The 18,960-nt window shown below is 47.0% G+C and overlaps 1 protein-coding gene across 5 annotated transcripts in view; it reads left to right on the forward strand.

Moving 5' to 3' along the window:
- Positions 1-18,960, forward strand: part of EXOC1 (exocyst complex component 1) — a 139,592-nt gene that overhangs the window by 102,626 nt on the left and 18,006 nt on the right. For all 5 annotated transcript variants that reach the window (XM_073583566.1, XM_073583568.1, XM_073583567.1 and 2 more), the window contains 3 exons: positions 677-840; positions 3,534-3,644; positions 9,079-9,143. In XM_073583566.1, coding sequence (XP_073439667.1) covers positions 677-840; positions 3,534-3,644; positions 9,079-9,143 — 340 coding nt within the window. The remainder of the gene's footprint in view (positions 1-676; positions 841-3,533; positions 3,645-9,078; positions 9,144-18,960) is intronic.

Consider the following 18,960-nt stretch of genomic DNA (forward strand, 5'->3'; position numbering starts at 1 on the left):
GTGATAGTTGGTGCTTATAATAGTCTATGTAGATGGGAGGAGCTAGAGATGGATTTTCTCCCCCTCTACATCTATATAGAATCTTATAATCACTAACTGCCATCTCCTATTTCTCTCTGTATTCACTGCAACACACTTTACCCATAATGTAAGAATTTTGAGACTGAATGATGAGTTCAAGAGGAGAATGAAGCAGATTTCTCTGATAAGATAATATTACAAAGTTTCTCATTTTCATGTGTACTATTGATTTATGAAATAAAAACAAAAAATGCGGTTAATCTTTAAGATCTGTTCTGTAAAGTCAAGTGATAACTCGTATCATTAGGGAGGTATTCTGCATAGAGTAGTTGCCGTATTGATCAGGCATGACCACATTGGATCCTGTGTCTTGAACACATTGAATTTAAGAATTTTATGACTTTAATTTAAACATTTTTAACATTCGAGTAACAGATAAACCTTGGGAGTTAAACTTCATTTCAAATGCAACCAGGCAGTGTGGCTAAATGCAAGCGGCAAATCCAAGCCCACCCTCCGTGGACGAGGTCCACACAATTACTGGCGACGTTTTATGGCCAAAAGCTTTGTGTTATGGTACGGACACAGCTCTTTAGCCACTCTGTCTGGTGTCACCATTCTCCTATAATATCTCTTCCCTCTTTCTGGGTTCCAGGTCTTCATGGCAGCTCTGGGAAGCTGACGGGATCCACATCCAGTCTGAATAAACTAACGGTCCAGAGTTCAGGAAGCCGCAGGTCTCAGTCCTCATCATTGCTGGATATGGGAAACATGTCCACCTCAGACCTGGATGTTGCTGACCGCACCAAATTTGATAAGGTATCAGCTGTGATCCTTAGATGTATCAGTGGCCTTTTATTTTACCTCTTCGAGTATATTCCTACATGGTCATAGAAATTTTTGCTACTAATCTCTTGTCTTTGAGCGCTACCTTGTTTTTTTGCAAGCACAACATCGCAGAAGTAGGGTAACTGAGCACCAGGTGTGGCTAGAGTACCTGTTGTGGGCTTTTCTTACCTGAATACTTCTTACCCCTTTGCATTTTTGGTGGATTTTTTTCCGACTGATTTTAATGGAAGAAGAACTTGTATAAAAGATGTCTATTTTAATGCTCACAAAATTGTGTTGAATTATCCATCTGATCTGTATGTGAGGGAATCCTACCAATATGGGTGGGTATAGGAATCCACCGTACATGGCACATACTGCTGCGCTATTCTGTATGGCCACTGGACAAAAACCCTACATTCTTTATAACACAGAACGTAGGGCCAAGTTGGCCTACTTCTGACGTATGAGGGTCTATGGATCTTTCCTGGTAGATAACTCCCTGCCTTTTCTCCCAAAATGGTTAATAATTCAGAAATCTTAATTCCTGACAGGTGCTTCTCATCGCTGTAGCCCCACATCTTGTTGTTACTTTGTCTATGAACCACGTGTACAGGCGGACATCGGGTGGTGATCGGCACTGACACCGCACCTCACTGACCTTACATAGGATGGAGCTGGTATAAATTGATCCTAAGTTTGCTCATTACCTTCCTCTCCAGGTTCTTCATTCTTCACATTAAGGCAATAAATGAGTATATCACTGATGCCCAGCAGTGCTTTGGTGTTGTGAAGGGCATCCTATTACCCAGGCTTTGTTCTGATCTTAGTTAACTGGTTGGTTGTGTTAGTGAAACACCATTTGCGGAGAACTGCTGAATGTGCATGTTCTATATATATGCTGTAGTGTTCTCCGCATTTTACAGTTGGGTGTCTGAGCCCTGACACTCTCCTGATCCATAAAATGAAGAGGCTGGAATGCTTGCCGGAGTTACGTGGCCTCTTTTTTCTCGTTCCGAGGCGTCTTTACATGATTTGTAGCCCCCATCAAAGTACGTGGGTGTGAACTGAGGCTGAACTCCACTAACCGGCACAGCTGTATGTAGTGTTGCGCTTCTATGCCTGGGACAGTAGTAGTGACGCAGTTATGGTAAACCTACGAGGCTTGTGACCTCTTTATTCAGCTGATTTATGGGGTCCTTGCGTATAACACATTGATGCCCAGTCCTAAAGATGGTATTACATCTCTGTCCTGTTGAAATAATTGGGACCGAGCTGTGGAACAACAGAGAAGAGGGTGCTCCATAACTCTGTGGATGGAAGTTGCTCCTATGGGTCGAGCCCTCACCAATCACTATTAAATATGAATGAAAAACCTAATTTACAATTCCTGTCTGATTTGAGTATACTTGGTACATGTGTATCATTAAAGGGATAGTCGTATTAAAGACAACCCATTTCAGAATACATCCCTGTTGTGAGCTCTCTTGATCTGACTTTTGAGGCAAGGCTGCCTCTGGTGGATACTGCTGGTAGTGGTGCTGGGCAACATGATGTTAACCCAACAGCTGCAGAAGATAATTGGAGGACTGGGCCTACATAAGCGAGCAAAGTTTTCTCAGTGACTGCTGGTGATACTCTTTCTTTGCTTACTGAGGATTTCTGTCTGCTGCCTGATCCTGCATTTTTCCTGCTAAGTGTCATTTGCTAAACCCTTTGCATCTGTTTTTGCCTTGCTGTCAGGGGTCAGCTTGCTCCCCCTGGGGCTGCTGGCTCCTGCTCTGTATTTTTGTATCTTGTGTTTGTTTGCTCAGTCCCCTGCTGTATTAGCCGGTTGCTAGCCGCCAGTTCACACCTGAGTGCTGATACAGTGTGGGCGAGGTTGTTCAAACCTCAGTATTTTTGTATATCAGTCGTGTTGGATTTATTAGGGTTTTTGCGTGATTGCAGACAGTGCCTTTTCTGTCCTGTCCTATCTAGTCAGTGTGGGCCCCATCATTTGCTCAGCCTATTTTCTGTCTGTGTTTGTGCTTCATCTTGTCTCACCGACAATATATGTTAGGGGGCTGTCTATTCCTTTGGGGATCTGCTCCAGGGCAGTTTAGATTTCACCTTTCTGTGTTTAGGCTTAGTTAGTCCTCCGGCTGTGACGAGGCGTCTAGGGCAACGTAGGAACGCTCCACGGCTACTGCTAGTTGTGTTGTTAAGATCAGGGGTCTGCAATCCGCTGAGCGACCAACCTCTCTGGTGTTCTGGTGGCATAGCCTATTTCGCTCTTCTCCTCGGTGACCGATTCATAACACATCCCCCTGATACTCCAGGGTCCTGAAAGGAGCACCAATGGCAAACAGCTGATTTTGCCAGGGGGAACTGCATCCTGCCAGGTATTACATGAATGAATGGCCGTGCAGGTACACCTGGCTCAAGAACGGGAGCAATTGTGTGGAATGGTTCATTATCTTGGCTCATGAGGGGTTCCTCAGCATAGGATGCCCCCTCTATGACTGCCACGTGCCCTACTGGTCTAGTCTTCACTAACGCTATTAATGGAATAACACTTATTTTTTCTACACAACTTAGTTCCCTTTGTGACTTGTATATTTGCTTTTACAGGGTTTAAATTGTTTTAATGTGGTTAATGAGTTATAGACGCTGATGATTTTTTTTTTTTTTTTTCTGTTCAGATCTTTGAACAGGTCTTAAGTGAACTGGAGCCGCTGTGTCTAGCAGAGCAAGACTTCATCAGTAAATTCTTTAATCTATCGCAACATCAGAGCATGCCTCAGACACCCATGGTATAGATCTAATGATTTATTAATGTCACTGTATACTGTGTATTTTGTTTACATTTTCATTATTGGAAAATTGACCTAGTAAGATCTCTTAAAGGAGTTGTGCCAAGTTCAAACATTATCCCCTAATTGTTTGCCTTTCACCACTTTTTTTTTTTTAAGAAGTAAACAAATAGGTTCTCCGAAAGGCCCGTTACATTTAGCGATGCATCAGCGATCCCGACATCGATATGACCCGGTCAGGATCGCTGGTGCATCGCTAAATGGTCGCTATTGAGCTGCCATACAGGCAGATCTCACTAGCGATGCAGCAGCGGTCGATACTTACCTGTCAGACGCGGCGATGATGACTTCTTCCGTCCGTGTCCATGGCTCGCTCATCTGCGCCAGCAGGAAGCCGACGACGAGAAAATGGCCCAGGACGTTCTCGCACGCTCACTGATAGCCAGCGGGGGAGCCGGTCGGAGGTGAGTGTCACATGTAGCGATATCGCTAGTGATATCGCTGCTGCATCACAAAATCGGTGACGCTTTAGCGATATTGCTAGCGATATCGCTATGTGTAAAAGGCCCTTTAGAGTTGGTGCTAATTGACTCTCAGGACTCGGTCCATCGGCCACATCATTGATCTGTGGATGCTGGATGGCAGCCCTGAGAACCACCTCCTTCCTCCCGGCATCCGTGGCTCTTCTTTTCACATCAACCAGGCTAATCAAACATAGAGCCACATATGTGGGAGGAAGGAGACTGTTCTCGGGGCTCCTGCCTGACCGCTATAGATTACCGACCTTGGAAGATGTACCGAATCCATTCACACCAACTCTAGTTATCCCATATATTCTATGGACCATTGACTCTACAAAACTGTGTAATAATTCCACCATAAATCCTACCAGATGTAACAATCAGATGCTGTCTAGAAGCCGCAGCCTGCCCACAGTTTGTATTCGCAGAGAAGAGAATCTCAGGAGATCTTGTGCTTCCTTCGTTCCAATGAGGGTTCAGTCACACATTACAAGAAAGTTAGTCCTTGTTTGATCATTATTCTTGATCAGTTTTTCTTTGATGGGAGAAAATAACACTTCATCTACTGTCACTTTTTATGTTAAAGGGAATCTGTCACCTTGTTTTGTAGCTATATGTTGCGGCCACTGCCTTTCGAGGCTTATCTACAACATTCTGTAATGCTGTATATAAGCCCCCGGTCCGACCTGAAAGAGAGGAAAAACAAGTTTTATTATACTCACCCGCGGGCGGTCCGGTCCGATGGGTGTCGCAGGTCCCGGATCAGGCGCCTCCCATCTTCATGCAATGTTGTCATCCTGCTTGCCTCGTGCTGCGCCCCTGCGCAGGCGTACTGATCTGCCCTGTTGAGGGCAGAGCCAAGTGTTGCAGTACGCAAGCGCCGGGAAAGATCAGAGAGGCCCAGCGCCTGCGCATTGCAGAACTTTGCTCTGCCCTCAACAGGGCAGATCAGTACGCCTGCGCAGGAGCGTGGCACGAAGCAAGGAAGATGACGACATCGCATGAAGATGGGAGGCGCTGGACCCTGACCTGCGACACCCATCGGACCTGACCAGCTCCGGGTGACTATAATAAAACTTGTTTTTCTTCTCTTTCAGGTCAGACCGGGGGCTTATATACAGCATTACAGAATGCTGTAGATAAGCCTCGAAAGGCAGTGGCCGCATCTTCTAGTGGCAAAACGAGGTAACAGGTTCCCTTTACTATCAGACGTCGTAGGAGCTTGTAATAATATTATAATATAATAATGATTACATGCAGAAGTATACAATACTGTTGCAGAAAATATCAAATGCTTTTTTCCTGAATGCCAGTGTTGAGAATTATTATTCTAAAAAGTCGCTAATGTTCTATGGGAATTGCTATCAGTTAGTTTTTTCTAATTGCCAGCCTTTATGATAAATACACATTCATATAACAATCAAAGGCATTTATTGTCTTTGGGGGGGCGAAAAAATCAGACATTATGTATCTGTTACTGGAAAATAAACAGGGCTTTTACGTTGAGCCAAACAGACGATTTAACCACAAAATCACAAGTGCCTGTTTTTTAGTAGAACGTGGAGGACACTATGAATTAATAATTACATTCACTCCTCTGTTGCGGTTCTGTGAAAGTGTAGCTGACGGGTACACGTAATGGATTAGAGGAGAAGAGGGACGCCATCTTATTCTCTTGGTTGGGAAGGAAACCATTTATTATTAAACAAACCCTTATCAAGATGATAATGTGGCCGAGAAGAATCCTACGCTTAAAATGGCAGGAAAATGGGTGTAAGAGTTGACCACAGCCACCGTGTCAAATCTGTGGCATTGGAAAAATTGCTAAAGTTCTTTAACACTTCAAGAAAATGATCTTATTTAATTCCCTTATACCTGTTCCTCAAATTTTGCTTCATAGAATCATAGAATCATAGAATCGTAGAGTTGGAAGGGACCTCCTGGGCCATCTGGTCCAACCCCCTGCTCAAAGCAGGATTCGCTAAATCATCCCAGTCAGATGTCTGTCCAGCCTCTGTTTGAAGACTTCCATTGAAGGAGAACTCACCACTTCTCGTGGCAGCCTGTTCCACTCATTGATCACTCTAACTGTCAAAAAGTTTTTTCTAATATCTAATCTGTGTCTCTTCCCATTCAGTTTCATCCCATTGCTTCTAGTCTTTCCTTGTGCAAATGAGAATAAAGTTGATCCTTCTACAATGTGACAGCCCTTTAGATATTTGTAGACAGCTATTAAGTCTCCTCTCAGTCTTCTCTTTTGCAAACTAAACATTCCCAAATCCTGCAACCTTTCCTCATAAGACAGGGTTTGCAGACCGGTCACCATTCTGGTCGCTCTTTTCTGAACTTGCTCCAGTTTGTTGATGTCTTTTTTAAAATGTGGTGCCCAAAACTGGACACAATATTCCAGATGAGGTCTGACCAAAGAGGAGTAGAGGGAAATAATGACTTCACGTGATCTAGACTGTATGCTTCTGTTAATACATCCTAGAATTGCATTTGCCTTTTTTGCTGCTGCATCACACTGTTGACTCATATTCAGTCTGTGATCTATTAGTATACCCAAGTCTTTTTCACATGTGCTGTCACTTAGCCCTATTCCTCCCATTCTATATATGCTTTTTTCATTTTTATTGCCCAGATGTAGTACTTTGCATTTCTCCCTGTTAAAAACCATTCTGTTAGTTGCTGCCCACTTCTCCAGTTTATTTAAATCTTTTTGAATCCTCTCTCTCTCTTCTCTAGTATTAGCTATCCCTCCTAGCTTTGTGTCATCAGCAAATTTAATCAGTTTACCCTCAATTCCTTCATCTAAATCGTTGATAAAGATGTTGAACAATACAGGGCCCAGGACAGAGCCCTGTGGTACCCCACTTGAGACATTCTTCCAACTGGATGTGCAGCCATTTACGACCACTCTTTGGGTCCGATCACTAAGCCAGTTATGAATCCACCTAACAGTTGCCTTGTCCATTCCATACTTAGTCATTTTTTCAATAAGGATTGTATGAGAGACTTTGTCAAATGCTTTGCTGAAGTCAAGATATACTATATCTACAGCATTTCCTTGATCCACCCAATCAGTGATACCGTCATAGAAGGAAATTAAGTTAGTCTGACATGACTTATTAGTTAGAAACCCATGCTGACTCTGTTTAATCACTTCATTCTTATCCAGGTATTGACATACATGTTGTTTAATAATTTGTTCAAAGATCTTTCCTGGTATAGAAGTCAGACTCACCGGCCTATAGTTGCCTGGGTCCACCTTCTTCCCCTTTTTGAAGATAGGAACAACATTTGCTTTAATGTGTGTTCCCATGTAAGTGGTGGCATATCACTGCTTCTCCTTCAGCTTTTCCATTATAGGTGGTAATGAATGGATGCTCTAAAGGAGCAATTGAGAGCCATGTTCCCATGATTGCAAGTGGACCCAGCGGTGGCATTCAAACTTTTCAGCTAGATACCATGTATATATTTGTTTATATAGATTTGTGAACACCCACTCACAATTTAGATTCCCTATCAGTATGTCTTTGGAGTGTGGGTGAAAATCGGAGAACCAGGAGGAAACCCACACAAATACGGGGAGAACATACACAAACTCCTTGCAGATGTTGTCCTTCATGGGATTGAACCCAGGACCCCAGAGGTGCAAAGCAACAGTGCAAATCACATATGACACAAACACAAAAAATGCTGGTGTAGTGGAAAAATAAGGCACATAGATTGTATACAATATATGGTTATCTACTTTGTCTGGGGATATGGCAGTATACCGTATCTTACACATTATAAGACGCGTCTTATGCGTATATACCTTACCAGTACCTTGCTGCAGGCTGGGATGACGGGGTTTCCGGCTGCTAGGGTCTCTGGTGCTGGCGACGTTTTGTGAAAGGCCAGAACTCCCTGCCGGGGGTGTCGCATGCGCATGCGCAGATGGTAATCTCGGCACCAAGATCTCGGGAGATGCGATTTCATGCACTGCCCCCTGGTGGCCATTTTCCCGGAGTCCACTGCACAGGAAACCACGGAACTGCGAGGGACTCTGTCCCTTCATGAAATGTTACAGTGCCAGACACCCTAGTAGCACCGCCGGAGACACCCGCAGCACCGGACACCTGAGACGGAGCACTGCACATCAGACACACCCTCATCCCAACCTGCGGCCTGCAGCATCACCCCACTCTTCCCTCCTCCAGCAGCGACCCTGGGACTCCGCTTCACCACAGCCACCATCCCCGATAAGCAATAAGACACATGGATTATAAAAAGCGCCACCATTTTATGAAAAAAAAAAAATCCTCAAAATTTGGGTTGCGTCTTATAATCCAGAGCATCTTATAATCTGAAAAATACGGTAAGTTCCTCCATCAATATACAAAGAAAGTTAGTGGAGTGTACTACCCCAACAATAATACCTGTGACTACCAAAGGTACGCACGCATATCTATTTTATTAAACATAGTTAAAAGCATATGTTGTAAAAAATAGGGTTTTACAAGAGGATCAAGCAAAAAAAAAAAGGATGGGCCCCATAAACGCATTATCCACAGATCCAGGTGTAACTATTACAATACCTCCCATATATATCCACAGTGTAGTGCTTATGCGTGTCAGGAGGGACCCAGACATAAAAGTATCTGAATCAGATGTCACTGCGTATCCACAATATGTGTAGAATAGGGACCACCACAGACACCACGAAGCGCGTTTCGCATTAGGTGCATTCTCAAGGGGAGTGTTAGCCAGTGGCTCCTAGCTAACATCTGGCGGCAGTATTTATAGCACCACTATAGCATGCACTGTGTATGAAGGTCCCTAAGTAGGGGTTCTGACATGGCAACATTGGGGGATAGTTAAGAAAAAGTCGCGTTGGCCAGAGTAACCAGACTTGTCTTTTATTTTAGGGTGAAGTAGATGGTGCAGATGGATACGCTCGACCACCGAACACAAGTGCAACAGCGTCCTCAGAGTACGTCTGCTATTCTTATTGCTGATATTACACATACAGAAGTACTTGTCTCATGTTATGAAGATTGTCTACTTTCTGGGGAAATTTGTGGCCCGGCAGCCGAACCCTAAGTTCCTGTCATGGTTTGCGGGACTCCTTCATTTCTCAGCACTGAAGGTGATCTCTTTTCTCCATCGCGTCATTGGGGGACACAGAAACCATGGGTGTATACTGCTGCCACTAGGAGGCTGACACTATGCACAGAAAAAGGTTAGCTCCTCCTCCGCAGTATACACCCCACCGACCGGCACTAATTTCCTCAGTTTAGCTTAGTGTCAGTAGGAGGTGGACACGGGTCTTTCATTAGACCCATATCTACCTCAGCGTGCGTCGTTCCCTTGCAGGTTTCGGAGGGATACGGAGTGAACAGTCACATCCATACTCCCACAAAGAGACTATGAGTACGGCGTGTACTGCCACCCCGTATCCTCATAGCTCTCCACGGCAGGACCAAGAGCCCCGAGCACGGATGCGTGTCAGGCGATCCACCTTGTCCTCGCCCCCCCGTCTCCCACCCACTCGCCCACCAGAGCCTGTCGGTCTGGATGAGACGCAGACCTCTTTCTATGGAAGAGGACAGGATCATAAGGTACAGGTTTTTGCTGAGAGGTAAGTATGGGACCCCGGAGTGTCACTCCTCTCCCTAGCCTCCCACGTCTCCCCAGCTACACCTCTCTCTCTTATTTTGGCCAGCCATGCTGCAGGCTTGGGTACCTTGCGGAGCGGGCGCCCTTAGTGACATCCCCAGGTGTCACGGCTCCTTTCAGCAGCCTTTTCCTCTCTCTGCGCCCCCTCCTCCCCGGCTGCACGTATCTTGTTTCGGCTCAACAGCCGGGCGGCAGGCATGGATCCATTGCGGGGTGATCGCGCGGCAGTGCAGCGTTGCCTCCGCGGCGCCCCGCGCTCCCCGCCGGCAGCCGCATCTACTCCAGGCCCCGGCTTCTATTGCGGCCTTGTTCGGCGTCACGGCCACGCCCCCCGCCTTTTTCCTTAGACGGGCTTCTCTCCCGCCCGTTCTAAGGCCGCCCACCGCTCGCTCCCTCCCATTCTAGGCCGCCCTCCGCTCTTTCCCTCCACGTCTGCGCTCTGGAGGCGGCGCTCAGCAGCGGGCGGTACCACCTTTGGCTGCAGTTAACCCCGCCCTCCCGTCTCCACAAGGAAGCGCGAGTTTTTTCTACCGGGCTCTCAGGCCTTCTGTGGCCCTACAGATATGGACGAGCTGTGCAGCAGCGCTCGCTGAAAGCATCCACAGGACACCGAACCGTGAGTAGCTCTGCATCTGCAGACTGACACCCTCCTCTGCTTCCTGTCCCCCATCCTTCCGGCACTGCTTCAGTGACTTTCCCCCCATCCAGCCCGCTGCCCAGGAGCCCCCTATTGCTCCACGTGAGAGCGAATCTCCCATTCCTGACTGGGCTTCTTCCCTATCTCAATCAGTGGCGTATCTCACCAGGGTGTCTCAGTCCCTAGTGGCCATTCTTCATAAGTTGTCCCTGGACTCCTCTGCAGGACCCAGCAGGTCACAAGAGGTTCCACCTGAACCAGCCGCCATGAGTCGCAAAAGACCCAGGCAGGATCTCCTGCCGGAATCCTCCCCTCGCTCCATCTCACCACATAGTCCTTCCCAGCAGTTTCCTTCCCATGCATCCTCACCTGAGTCAGGCGAAGCGTTCTCGGATGCGCCATCCGAGGAGATTTTAGAGATGGATTCGGACCATACCACGGACATGAAGGTTACGGTACAGAACCTCATTGCAGCGATTAACCATACTTTCGAGATCACAGGCTCCCCTGCGAAACCCTCAGATCAGGAGGTTTCGTTCAGACGGGCATAAACACCTTCCGGAGTCTTCGCTCCTCATTCTGAGTTTGCCAAGCTCCCCACCAGGAAAGGAAAAATCCGTCCAGGCGCTTTCAAAGAGGGAAGCGCCTCGGCGTGCTGTATCCATTCTCTCAGGAGCTTACCGACAACTGGTCGGCTTCTCCCTCTGTAGACGCTCCTGTGTCCAGACTATCTAACAGCACGGTCCTTCCGATTTCAGGTGTGGCGGCTTTGAAGGATTCTAACGACAGGATCATAGAATCCTTAGCAAAGTCAGCATTCGAAGCGGCTGCGACGGTGCTAAGCCCAGCCTTTGCCTCCACTTGGGTAGCAAAGGCCAAAGCTGCTTGGGCGGAAGATCTCCGCCAAGGCATTCTTAATGGAGCCCAACCAGAGTGTTTGGCCGAGATAGCCAACCAGATCTCCCATGCCGGGGATTATCTGGTCTCGGCCTCCTTGGATGCCGCCTCTTGTGCAGCTCAAGCGTCCAGCAACTTAGTTGCAATCCGGCGTACAATTTGGCTCAAGGCTTGGCAGGCGGATTTGTCGTCTTAAAAATCCCTTACCAATCTGCCCTTTCAGGGTGCGCGTCTCTTTGGATCCCAGCTGGACCAGATTATCAAAGACGCCACTGGGGGCACAAGCTCTCTTCCACAGTCCAAGCCTTGTAGACCCCCTCCAGGGTGCCAGTTTCGGTCTTTCCGCCGCGTCGCGACGGCAGAATCTTTTTCCAGCCAACAAATGCCGCAAGCATGCCAGGATAGGAAGAAGGTCTCCTTTATGCCCACTTCATCCTGGCGATCTCGCTCCCCCAGGGCAGAGGGTCCAGAACTGGAAGGTCCACCTCGGCATGACTATCTACAAAGCCCCGAGGCGCCTTTCCAACTGGGCGGCCGACTCCTTTTCTTCAGGGACATCTGGCTTGCCTCGGTGGAAGTCGCTTGGGTCAGGGAAGTTGTATCCTCAGGATACAAGATAGAGTTCGTGTCTTGGCCCCGGGATCGCTTCTTCGAGTCCCGTCCACCAAAAGACCCCGCCTTAGTTCCGGGCGTCTTTGCACCCATCGACTCGCTTCTCCGTTCCGGGGTCATTGTGCCCGTTCCCGAAACAGAGCGATTCACAGGGTTTTACTGAAACCTGTTTGTAGTGCTGAAAAAAAGGCGGCACGGTTTGGCCCATTCTGGACCTCAAACTGCTGAACAAGAGGGTCCGCCTGCGTCATTTCAGGATGGAGACCCTTCGTTCAGTAATCGCTTCCATGGAGGCGCAGGAATTCATGTATTCAATAGACATTTCAAGATGCCTATCTGCTTGTCCCCATCTTTTACGGGCATCAGATATTTCTGCGTTTTGCGATTCATCAGGACCACTACCAGTTTGTCGCCCTGCCGTTCGGTCTTGCCACCGCGCCCAGAGTGTTTACAAAGATCATGGCGGCGTTGATGGCCCTGTTGAGGATCAGAGGTCTCGTACTCTTCCCGTACCTCGACGCCATTCTAATCAAAGCTCCGTCTTTTCACCAACACCCGTCGATCGAGGGTCTTTCTCCCGGAAGAGAAGTTGATATCTGCGGCGAGATGTTTCATCGCTACAGAGCCTAAAGCTTCCATCTTTCCGGTCAGCCATGAACGTCTTGGGAAAGATGGTGGCGACGACGGAAGCGATCCCCTTTGCTCAATTTCACACGAGAGCGCTTCAACAGGCCATTCTGTCTCGGTGGAACAGGTCCGTTCTCTCCCTGGATCATCCAATTCGCCTCTCGTTCCGGGTCAAGCAGTCGCTCAATTGGTGGCTGACGTCACCCCTCATCTCCCTGGGCCGGTCATTCCTTCCGATTTACTGGCAGATTGTGACAACGGATGCCAGCCTTCTCGGCTGGGGAGCTGTGTTTCGCAATCAGATGGTTCAGGGTCGGTGATCGACCCAAGAGACAACTCTGCCGATCAACGTCCTCGAGATACGGGCGATTTATCATTCACTGGGAAAGGCTTCTCAGGGGTCTGCCGGTCCGGATTCAGACAGACAATGCCACAGCGGTGGCATATGTCAACCACCAAGGGGGGACACTGAGCTCCTTGGCTCTAGCGGCAGTGTCCAGGATTCTCCACTGGGCAGAGGTATTGGTCCCAACGATATCCGCAGTGCACATTCTCAGCGTGGACAACTGGGCTGCCGATTTTCTCGGCCGCGAGGGTCTCACGGCGGGAGAGTGGTCCTTACATCCGGACGTCTTTCATCAGCTTTGCCGTCGTTGGGGGACTCCGGACGTGGACCTGCTGGCGTCTCGCCTGAACAGGAAGGTCCCACAGTTCGTATCCAGGGCCCGAGATCCTCTCGCAGTGGGCGCCGATGCTTTGACCATTCCCTGGTCGCAGTTCAAGCTCCCTTATCTGTTCCCTCCCCTTCTTCTTCTTCCCAAGCTGTTGAAGAAAATCAAGGCGGAGGGGTACCAGTCATCCTCATCGCTCCGGATTGGCCCAGAAGGGCTTGGTTCGCGGACATCGTCAATCTTCTCGCGGATTCCCCCTGGAAGCTTCCAGACAGAGCGGATCTGCTGTCTGAAGGTCCAATCTGCCATCCCAATTCTCTGCCACTTAATTTAACAGCGTGGCTGTTGAAACCGCGGTTCTGAAGCGGTCAGGTTTTTCAGATCGGGTTATTCACACCATGATCCGGGCTAGAAAACCATCGTCTTTGAGAATTTATTATCGTACATGGAAGGCCTATTTCACTTGGTGCGAGGCCAATGACGTTCCGCCCATGTCTTTTTCTCTCCCTTCTATCTTGGCGTTCCTCCAGGCAGGCCTAGATGCGGGCCTTGCCCTCAGTTCTTTGAAGGGTCAGGTTTCAGCGCTCTCCATTCTCTTTCAGAAGATGTTGACCTCCCGTCCGCAGGTCAAAACCTTTCTTTAGGGAGTGGCTCATACGGCACCTGCGTACTGCGCTCCCATGGATTCATGGGATCTCAATCTGGTTCTGGAGACTCTTCAACGGTCTCCCTTTGAACCTCTCAGGGAAGTCTCCCTGTCCCTTCTCTCCTGGAAAGTGGACTTTCTGGTGGCCATCACCTTCATCCGGCGCGTGTCGGAAATGGTGGCCCTTTCTTACGCCCTCCTTTCCTGGTGCTCCATCAGGACAAGGTGGTCCTGCGGCCCCCGCCTTCCTTCCTAAGGTGGTGTCCACTTTTCACCTAAATGAGGACATTGTTCTCCCGTCCTTTTGTCCGGGTCCAATCCACCCTCTGGAACGCTCCTTGAACAAGCTAGACCTGGTTGGGGCCTTGAAGGTCTACCTGGCTAGGACGTCTCCCTTGCGGAAGACACTCTCTTTTCATCATTCCAGATGGTGCGCGGAAAGGTCAACCGGCCTCCAAGGCTACCATTGCTCGCTGCATCAGATCGTCAATTTTGGAGGCCTACCGGGTCAAGCATCGAGTGCCCCTTCCGGGAATTAGAGCTCACTCTACCCGGGCAGTGGGTGCCTCCTGGGCGGTGCACCACAGAGCTTCTGCGCAGCAGCTCTGCAAAGCGGCAACCTGGTCTTCGATCCACACGTTTGCCAAATTTTACAAGGTCCACACCTATGCTTTGGCGAATGCCAGCCTAGGCAGAAGGATCTTGCAGGCGGCGGTGGTGAGTCCGCTGACCTGATGGAAGTTTGTTTCCCACCCCAGGGACTGCTTTGGGACGTCCCATGGTTTCTGTGTCCCCCAATGAAGCGATGGAGAAAACAGGATTTTTGGTTGCTTACCGTAAAATCTGTTTCTCGGAGCCTTCATTGGGGGACACAGCACCCTCCCATATTCTGCAACTCCTGTTCTTAGGTTGTTTGTTGATTACAGTTGAGTTGTCTGTTTTCATTCTGTTTTGTTACTTCTCCTACTGCTTTCTCACTAACTGAGGAAATTAGTGCCGGTCGGTGGGGTGTATACTGTGGAGGAGGAGCTAACCTTTTTCTGTGCATAGTGTCAGCCTCCTAGTGGCAGCAGCATACACCCATGGTTTCTGTGTCCCCCAATGAAGGCTCCGAGAAACAGATTTTACGGTAAGCAACCAAAAATCCTGTTTTCCCTGAACAGCAAGATCTCCAAGATTATTGTGAGATCTCTCTGCTTGGAGCAGAAATCACACTCTGTGCTGGAGACTGAATGATCCGGATGGGGGAGAAGGGTTTATACTTTATTTCAGCAGTTGTCACTGATGCTCTGCTGTTCATACTCTGCTAATAACTAGAGATGAGCAAATTTATTCCAGTGGAATTGAGTTTTACAAAACTCTGCAATCTGGAGAATACAGATTTTTTTTTTTTTTTTTTAAATTGCTCTGCACAAATTCCGCAAAATGGCGCCGACTGTGGCCACCATCTTTGCAAAGTGTACTGACTGTGAATCCGTTGCTCATGTTCTGCTGTTGAAGGGAATCTGTCAGCAGGTTTTTGCTACCCCATCTGAAAGCAGCAGGATTTAGGGGCAGAGACTCTTTTATTTTTAGTTTTGTAAAATAACTGTTTTCTCTGATGCAGATCTAGCAGTTCTCTGAAAGCTGAGCTCTGTATAACCCTGCCCACACCACTGATTGACTTCTTTCTGTCTGTGTATACTGTACACAGAAAGCTGACAATCAGTGGTGGTGGTGGGTTTATACAGAGATTAATATGTAGGACTACATGGCAGCAGGTTTACTAGTCCTTTAGTGATAAATTCCCTCTTTTATCAGCAGGAGATTATCAAACCTAGAGCAAGTAGCCCAATAAGTGACACATCGCTGGAATCGGGGTCTCTTTCGGTACTTTATGATGCTCTCAGGTTAGGTGGCAAAAACCTGGTGACTAGTGATGAGCAAGCATGCTTAGATATCGCGTTATCTGAGCGTCTACCGCATGCTCGATTAAGATGTTAGAGTCCCTGCTCCTGCATGATTCACAGCTGTTAGACAGCACATGCGAGGATTGCCTAACAATCAGCAGCTGTCTAACTGCCTCGAGCAGGGGCAGACACTGACAGCTTGGGCCCCTGTGCAAGAAATGTGTCTGGGCCCCCCTCCTTTTATGATGACAAAGCAACATATATAGATAGGTATAGATAAATAAAATATATAATATACTTATATGCTTTACTGTAGTCAACCCATACAGGAAAGCATATGACTCAATGCCACGCACATGGATCTGTGAATGCTTGGCTCTCGACAATGTCAACAGTAAATTAAGAACCTTCCTTGGAAACTCAGAGGCTATGGAGAACAACAATGGAAGTCAACTCAAAACAGCTAGCACAAGTGACCATCAAATGCAGCATATACCAAGGTGATGCACTGTCCCCATTACTGTTCTGCATAGGCTTGAACTCCCTCAGTCAGATAACTACAGAGTCTGGCTATGGATATAAGTTCAAGAGTGGAAGCACAATCAGCTACCTCCTTTACATGGATGACATCAAGCTGTATGCGAAAAGCAAACAAGACATCGATTCACTGATCCACCTGATAAGGATCTAAAGTGAAGACATCGGGATGTCCTTCTGACTGGAGAAGTGCGGCCGGTTGGTAATAAAGAGAGGCAAGGTAGTCAAGACTGATGGAGTGGAAATACCAGCAGGGCACATAGCAGATGTACAGTCATGTTACAAGTACCTTGACATCCCACAGGGATACGGTAACCATGATGAGGAGGCAAGGAAAGCAGCAACATCCAAATACCATCAAAGGGTAAGACATGTCCTGAAGAGCCAGCTCAATGGGAAGAATAAAATCCACGCCATCAGTACATATGCCCTGTCAGTTATCAGATACCCTGCTGGCATAGTGTGGTGGCCAAAAGGAAGAGATGGAAGCTGCAGATGTGGAGACACGAAAGCTCATCACAATGCATAGAGATCTTCACCTTAATTCTAGCACCCAAAGATTATATACCAACAGAAAGAAGGGTGGTCGAGGCTTGATAAGCATCCAAGCCACCATCACTAATGAAACAAGGAGTATCCAGGAATACATTAGAAAAATGGCACCAAAAGATGAGCTGCTGAGAGAAAGCCTAAGGCAGCAACAACAACAGATCTGGAAGGAAGAAAAGCAACATGAAGCTCCATGGCAAGACAAGCCACTGCATGGAATGTACCATCGACAGATAATGGAGGTGGCTGACATGGAGAAATCCTACCAATGACTGGAGAAAGATCGACTCTGAGACCGCACAGAGGCACTAATCATAGGGGCACAAGAGCAAGCATTAAGAACCAGATCCAAAGAAGCAGGAATCACACACAAGACAAGACCCAAGATGCAGACTATGCAAAGAAACCGTCCAACACATAGTGGCAGGATGCAAAATGCAAGCAGGAACCGTGTGTACCGAACGCCACAACCAAGTAGCGGGAATTGTATACAGGATCATCTGCACAACATATGGGCTAAGTCCAGGTGGGAGAACCCAGAGAAAGTGGTGGAGAATGAAAGGGTTAAAGTCCTGTGGGACTTCAACATCCAGACGGATAAGCAGGTGTTGGCAAACCAACCAAATATTGTGATAACCAACCAACATCCATTTATAGTAATGAACCCACCTCCAATTCAACATAGCAAACAACATCCCCATGAATGAACAGGGATATAGAGGCAAAGAATAAATAAAAAATTTATTTTATTCATAATATTAAAAACATATACTCAAAAACAATTAATCTTCCTCAGGGAAGAACAGGCAGGGTACAAAAAAAGCCGGTGATGGTAATAACCACTGTAACAATGTCATCCACAAGAGCAGAATTAGCCTAGTATGAGATGTTAAGAATTAAAAAAAAAAATGCTTAGGGCAAAAAAAATCACCAAATACAAAAAAATACAAAAAAAAATTTTGTCCATAAAAAAAATTATCATGATGACTGCACTGGGTGCAGAATTGTTAGCCAAATGAGTATTTTGATCACATCATCCTTTTTATACATGTTGTCCTACTCCAAGCTGTTTAGGCTTGAAAGCCAACTGCCAATTATGTAAATCAGGTGATTTGCATCTCTGTAATGAGGAGGGGTGTGGCCTAATGACATCAACACCCTATATAAAGTGTGCTTAATTATTAGGCAACTTCCTTTCCCCTTGGAGGTGGGGTACTGGTATGGGCTGGTATCATCAAAGATAAACTTGTGGGACCTTTTCTGGTTGAGGATGGAGTGAAGCTCGACTCCCAGACCTACTGGCAGTTTCTGGAAGACACCTTCTTCAAGCAGTGGTACAGGAAGAAGTCGGTATCGTTCAAGAAAAACATGATTTTCATGCAGGACAATGCTCCATCACATGCATCCAAATACTCCACAGCGTGGCTGCCCAGTAAAGGTCTAAAAGAAGAAAAAATGACATGGCCCACTTGTTCACCTGATCTGAACCCCATGGAGAACCTGTGGTCCCTCATAAAATGTGAGATCTACAGGGAGGGAAAACAGTACACCTCTGGGAACAGTGTCTGGGAGGCTGTGGTGGCTGCGGCATGCAATGTTGATCGTAAACAGATCAAGCAACTGACAGAATCTATGGATGGAAGGCTTTTGAGTGTCATTGTAAAGAAAGGTGGCTATATTGGTCACTGATTTTTTTTTTTTTTTTTTTGAATGTCAGAAATGTTTATTTCTACATTTTGTATTGCTCTATTGGTTAACCTGGTGAAAATAAACAAGTGAGATGGGTATATATTTGGTTTTTATTAAGTTGCCTAAAAATTCTGCACTGTAATAGTTACATGCACAAACAAATATACTCCTAAGATAGCCAAATCTAAAAAAAAAAAACCCACTCCAACTTCCAAAAATTTTAAGCTTTGATATCTGAGTCTTTTGGGTTGATTGAGAACATAGTTGTTCAATAATAAAAAAAAATCCTCTCAAATACAACTTGCCTAATAATTCTGCACACGGTGTATATGTGACACAAATATATAAAGTAGCAGCAAAAAATTTTTTTTATAAAG

The sequence above is a fragment of the Dendrobates tinctorius genome, unplaced genomic scaffold (genome assembly GCF_039654945.1).
Source record: "Dendrobates tinctorius isolate UK_male_01 unplaced genomic scaffold, ASM3965494v1 ptg000079l, whole genome shotgun sequence".
Lineage (NCBI taxonomy): Eukaryota > Metazoa > Chordata > Amphibia > Anura > Dendrobatidae > Dendrobates > Dendrobates tinctorius.